Source organism: Ctenopharyngodon idella, chromosome 10, assembly GCF_019924925.1.
Source record: "Ctenopharyngodon idella isolate HZGC_01 chromosome 10, HZGC01, whole genome shotgun sequence".
Lineage (NCBI taxonomy): Eukaryota > Metazoa > Chordata > Actinopteri > Cypriniformes > Xenocyprididae > Ctenopharyngodon > Ctenopharyngodon idella.
The window spans coordinates 7,290,038-7,296,240 of NC_067229.1; the positions used below are offsets into that span (position 1 = coordinate 7,290,038).

Genomic DNA, 6,203 nt, shown 5'->3' on the forward strand with positions numbered 1-6,203 from the left:
AATAATATATTTTGGATTGTATATAAAAAACAACAAAAGGTAATAATTATTATTATAACTATCCATCTCATTTGCAACCTAAGTACTCACTTTTAAAAATCAATCCAGTAAAAATAAATAAAAAAGAGATGCTGAAGGCAAATCAGGTGTCTCTTTTAGAAAAAGGCCAGATTATTATTCCAGTCCTGTATAGCAGCGCCACCTGCAGCCCAAGTAGTGACCTGCACAAAGCCAATCATTTAAAGCCAAAATCACCATGGTCCATTAAATATTGTCATTTAATCATCTTCAGTATGTTTTAGAAAGCTTAAAATGCTTTGAATTACAAACAAGAAGCTCTACCTAAGGGTTCCTCAATACCAGATCTTACAGTTCGGTGTTGGTCTTGTTCTTTACGGCTCTGTAAATGTGAATGTCCCTTTGAGAGTCATAATGGACCTCTTGCACAGAGAACCTCTGCCGTAGCTCCATCAGGAACCGTTCATCTCGCTCGTATCGGATCCGACAGGACAACAACACCACCGTGTTCTCGATGCTCAGGTGTTCAAGAGTCTGCAGGAGGGCAGGAAACGTCTCCTCCAGGTAAACAATGTCGGCTCCCAGTATCAGATCAAAGCTGCCTGGGGGATACAGATGTAGATTCTCACCCCAGGTAAGTTCAGATACCCGTACCGCCCCCTGCTGGCTGGGAGGAATGTTTTCACGCACATTGGCAGTCAGAAATTCCAAGGCAGGTTCTCGGTCTGTAATTGTCACATTGGCTCCTGCAAGAACGGAATATTACCAACTAAAATAATTCAGAAAAAAGAAATGTACAGACAGGGAAGTTATCTCTCATTCTTACCAAGAAGAGCAGCTACAATGCCCACCAAACCTGTGCCAGCTCCAAGCTCAATAGCTCTCTTTCCTTTCAGATCCATGTTTCCCATCTCCAGGAACATGCAAAGCACAACAGCCTGGGATAAACAGGGATGGACAATTGAATCACGACTGAAAAAATAAACACTTGTGACAGTTCATGGATCAAATCTTGTGGGATTCGAACCTGCAACCTTTCTTTTACCAGCCCAGATCTGTAACGACTAGACCCCAGAGCAGATGTATTTGAACTTACTGCGTCCCAGACCACAGCAGCGACACCCAATCGCTTCCAGTCCTGGCTGAGTCTGATCCTGTGATTGGCCAGATTAAATTCAGCTGAAGTCTGGTGAAGCTTTGACAGAGCAGGCAGTACATTCTCATCATAGGGCACCAAAGCCATCCTGGGCTGCTAAAATGCCTGAAAAGTACATTTAGCATATGATTTTGCTAATAATTACTTTTATCATAAAATAAAAGTTCATTATATAGAATACAAGTGATATCTGACATATTTTGAATGTTATGTTGTATCATTGTAGTGTGCATAATGTATACTGTACCTATTTGTAAATCCAGCGAGTTGACAGTTCCTTATTCTGTAACGTTTTAAAATAGTTTGGCTATTTGTCAAGAACAGAGAAAAATCTAATACAGACTATTAGTAAACAAGAGAGATTCAGCATGATCTATTCAGCGATCTGTTGTTCGACCGCGGTTACTGCTGACAGTCGTGACTCATCTGCGCCATCTGATGTTTAGGCGTGTAACTGCTAGTGGTGTTTTGTTCATCAAAGAATATTCTCATATTTTTCGTTCACTCTAGTCTACGAGTAAGTAGCATTCGAGTGAAATGAGGGAGAATAAGGCTGGATGGACCTATTGAACAAATACGCATCTTTCACTGAACGAGGTGCGTTTTTCAAAATAAATCACATGGGTTGCTTCGCAAAATGATTCAATGCGATTCAATCTCCATATGCTGGTGACCCCTGCTGGTCAGAAGTGTGTAAATGTAGCGAAAACTGAGCTCAAACAAGCATAAAACACTTTTTACAAACCAATTGCAAATGTTTTATTGAAAGTGTAATATATTAAATACAATTAACAAGTCAACTAATACCATTAAGTTTTTTTTAATAATATGTGTTATTTGATTAAATTGTAGGGGTTGTTTTGTTTGATTTATGGAGCGCTTTGTTAGTTAAATTTATGTGTGTGTAAGTGTGTTACTAATTTATAAAACTGATCCGAGATAGTTTAAAAAAACAGACACTGCTTCACGTGTGATCATCGCCTCCATAAACATATAAAATATTGCCCCTAGCGGCGAACAATTGAAATCTCAAAACATTTCGAAACAGTCAGACGTAGCGAAGCTTCCTTTACTGAATTCACGTGACTTTGGCAGTTTGATATGTGCTCCGAATCGCTGGTTCACGAGTTCAAACTTACATATAATAAATAGGGTAAACAAATAGGGCTGTACAACAAACTCAAGCTCTTCTTCTCTTATATCAAAATTCTCTGACATTTCTCTGTAAAATTTCTCATTTTAGCAGAGGTGGAAAGTCCATGGGTCAGAAAGTAAAAGTCCTGCCATATTTTTATTCCACCCACTGAAGCAGTGTTAAAGTTAATGAGATAAATAAGTGTTTAATTGATGTGATGATTGACCATTATTGAAGACACCTGATGTTAACAAGCAGAATCACCAAAGGAGAAAAATCACAATTTTTAAGAAACCATCACAGAGGTCAGGGTTTGCTTTAGTTGGGCTCTTGACGCTTGACTTTTTAATATTAGATTTTGTTTGGGCTGCTGTAACTGAGTTATAACAACCAGACAAACAAAAAGTAAAGGCGTTCAGGTGTTGTTGGTTTTGTTTTCACATAATCATTATTTGATCTGAATCTCTGAGTTAGATTTTTTGCAGTTGTTTAAAAAAAAAAAAAAGCACTTTCATTTAGACACACAGACATCAAGAATCAGCGTATGAATCTCAACAGCGGTGACTGTCAAAAAGCATGTTGCAATGCATTCTGGGTGCCACCAATCAAAATTCATCCACGGCTCCCATCATGCATTGCTGCATGAATAAATTATGAGCTGAATTGTCTTAGTAATTTTCTTTATTCTAACTATTTTATTTTTTGCTGTTTTTATGTGACTTTTTTAGTAGCTTGTTTTCTAATGCTCAGAGTTGATCTGTTTATCAGAATATGTTGCTTGTTACCGTTGTTGAGATTCACAGGCTGATTCTTGATGTCTGTATGTGCCTAAAAGAAAGTTTTTTTTTTTTTGATCAGAACAACTTTTAAGAAATCTGTTGGATTATATTAATAAAGCTGATCTTCAGCTGTAGAACCACAAAGCTGCTGTAATCAATAATGTGAATCTAACTCTGCTTGTTATCATCAGGTGCCTTCAATAATAGTCAATCATCACCTCAATTAAACACTTATTTATCTCATTAACTTTAACACTGCTTCAGTGGGTGGAATAGAAATATGGCAGGACTTTTACTTTTTGACCCATGGACTTTCCACCTCTGCATTTTAGACATTTAATTTGTGACCGATGGTCTGTTTTGTTCTTCCGCCAAATTGATGCATACAGGCCGCCTGCTGGACGCTAGTTATTATAGTTAATTTTTTTTTTTTTTTTTTTTTTTTTACAAAAACCCATCTCTTTGCTTCAGAAGGCCTTTATTATCCCCCGGAGCCTTGTGGAGTACTTTTACGATGATGGATGCACTTTTTTTTTGCTTCAAAATTGGGCCCCCCATTCAATGCCATTATAAAGCTTGGTAGAGCCGGGATATTTTTAAATATACCTCTGATTGTGTTCGTCTGAAAGAAGATAATCATATACACCTAGGATGGCTTGAGGGTGAGTAAATCATTGGATAATTTTCATTTTTGGGTGAACTAAACCTCAGAAAGTGCCCATTACTATAAACACATACCAGTTTGCGGAGTGTTTTTGTACAGCTGAAATAACTGTAAGCGCCTGACATCGGAAACTTTGCACAATGAAGTTGCAACCATCTTACAATACAAATAATGTGGATAAAACAGACAAAATAGATAAAGTTGTGATAGTATTCTCGGGGAATGTGAAACCTGAATTTTTAGAGTTTAAGGAACAGTTGTTTTTAGAGGCGTAAAGACTAGAGGGAAGCTTAGAATGAGAAGTTTCTTCATTAGACCGGACATTTCATTATTATGCAATTTTGAGACACTCAAGGGTCTGTTTGAGGAACAGACATCAAACCATAGGTGTTAAGACTTGAAAATAATGACATTTCTGTTGCAGCTTTTCAGATTTGTGGAGTGTTTTAATCTGATATGCTATTCAGAACATAAAAATGTCCAGTTTCCTTAATGTTAGTAGAATGTTATTTAAAGGGTTAGTTCACCCAAAGTCTGTCATTAATTACTCACCCTCATGTCATTCCAAACCCATAAGACTTTTGTCTTCAGACACAAATGAAGATCTTTTTGATGAAATCTGACAGCATTCTGTCCCACCACTGACTGCCTTTGCAGCTTGATCTTTGACGCTTTCAGAAAACTAATCGATATGAATTGAGTGGTTTAGTCCAAATTTTCCGAAGAGACTCAATCGCTTTTTATGATAATTTAGGCTTTTACTCACATATAAACATTGATCAGTGAACGTAAGCAGAAGTTCAACTGAACTTGAATAATGCACGAGAACAAACCTCTTCCGGAAGCTCAAACGTGCTGCGTAACCAATGAGGTTCATTCTCATGTGTTATGCAACATGTTCGTCGGAGTCATTATAAGCAGTGTTCCGACATTTCGCGCGGCAATGCTTCGAGTGACATCATGCAGTTTGAGTTCCGACTCCTTCCAGTTACCCAGGTAACACACAGCAAAATGTAAAAAAATTACACTGAAGCAGAGCTTTTATACATCTGAAGTTTTTTTTGAAGCACACACAGACATCAAGAACCAGCATATGACCCTCAACAACGATGACAATGACATCGGCCATTGCATGATGATAATATCATCATCAAAACATACTGTGACCAGATCATATTTTCTCTGGCCAGAACAAATGTGCTTCACAAACACAAAGTTTGAGCAATCAGAGAAAAACAATAAAAGGTAAAGAGTCAAGAGCCCAACTAAAGCAAACGCTGACCTCTTTCATGGTGACTTGAAATAAAACTCCATAAAACATTAATTAACACCTTTTTTCTCTCTTTCCATCAATGATTCTGCTTATTAGCATCAGGTGTCACCACTGATTGTCAGTCATCACTCAATCATCAATCAGTTATTTCATTAACTTTAACACTGCTTCTTTGTTACTTTTTAACACCCGGCAAGATGGACTCATATGTACACTTTGGGTGTTAATTTAACACTGGGGATTTTGCTGTGTATATCATCCAAAGAGGTCTATAATATCTGGAGAAAGCTAGCCGTTCATTCATGTCAATGGCAGCTGAAGAAGTACACGGCCTGCATGCTGCCTTCTTTCAGTCTTTTAACTCAGCTTTGCTGTCAGGTTTTAGAGCCAATCACCTGTGCTAAAGGTCCTTTGACTAATCATTCTGGAGCCTAACAATTTAAAAATGAATAAATAAATATTTGTTTAAATAAACCTGCTTAATAATAGACCAAAAATTAAGTTGTGCAGTATGGGCTGTAACACGTGACTGTCAGCATTTGAGGAAGAGAGATCTAACCATTTACAGAGACGTGAAGGCTGAAGACAGACAGAGAAGTGTCTCCATTAGACTCATTATCTACAGTTTAAGATACTTAAAGGATCAGCAGACTTTATTTGAAATTAATGACGTATTTCTGTTGTGTTTCTTCAGATTTGTGGAATGTTTTAATCTCATAACTTTGAAGAAATGTTTTGCACATTTATTTTCTTCTGTTTCTGTCATCTGGTTGGTAAGTTAAACATGATTTATGACTTCAGGTTTAGTACGGTGAGATGATTTACATTTATTGTATTAATATGGTTATATATGTGTGTTTGGTTCTGATACAGATGGAGTGAAGATAGTGTCAGTGATGGAAGGAGATTCTGTCACTCTACACACTAATGCTAGTTATATTATACCAAGATGTCATATACGTTATACATATTGGACGTTTGGACCTGAAAATACTCATATAGTCAGAGTCATCTGGTTTAATGAGACAAAAAATTATATATATTATAAGAGTGAGATATTCAGAGACAGACTACAGATCGACAATTAGACTGGATCTTTGACCATCAGGAACATGAGAACCACAGACTCTGGACCTTATCAAATGGACACTATATACTTTAGAGAATCATTCAATGTT

General features: G+C 37.1%; 1 protein-coding gene across 2 annotated transcripts; it reads right to left on the reverse strand.

The window, feature by feature from the left end:
* Positions 1-259: 259 nt before the first annotated feature.
* Positions 260-1,612, reverse strand: mettl21a (methyltransferase 21A, HSPA lysine). Of its 2 annotated transcripts, none has more exons than XM_051909434.1 (4): positions 1,422-1,612; positions 1,046-1,279; positions 845-956; positions 260-764 (listed from the first exon to the last, which is right to left on the reverse strand). In XM_051909434.1, the coding sequence occupies exons 2-4, from the start codon at positions 1,259-1,261 to the stop codon at positions 367-369; spliced, it is 726 nt and encodes a 241-aa protein (XP_051765394.1). In that variant the 5' UTR covers positions 1,262-1,279; positions 1,422-1,612; the 3' UTR covers positions 260-366. The 2 variants fall into 2 exon arrangements, with proteins under 2 accessions (XP_051765394.1, XP_051765396.1); XM_051909436.1 differs by having other exon boundaries at positions 1,115-1,279; positions 1,422-1,611.
* Between the last annotated feature and the right edge of the window lie 4,591 nt (positions 1,613-6,203).

What these genes read in the sequence shown, in the direction of transcription:
- mettl21a (XM_051909434.1), bottom strand. Translation starts at nt 1,261, where the DNA reads ATGGCTTTGGTGCCCTATGATGAGAATGTACTGCCTGCTCTGTCAAAG. An exon ending in TGGTAAAAGAAAGGTTGCAG is followed by an intron (nt 957 to 1,045) that starts GTTCGAATCCCA and finishes TGTTTATCCCAG; the next exon opens with GCTGTTGTGCTTTGCATGTT. An exon ending in CATTGTAGCTGCTCTTCTTG is followed by an intron (nt 765 to 844) that starts GTAAGAATGAGA and finishes CCGTTCTTGCAG; the next exon opens with GAGCCAATGTGACAATTACA.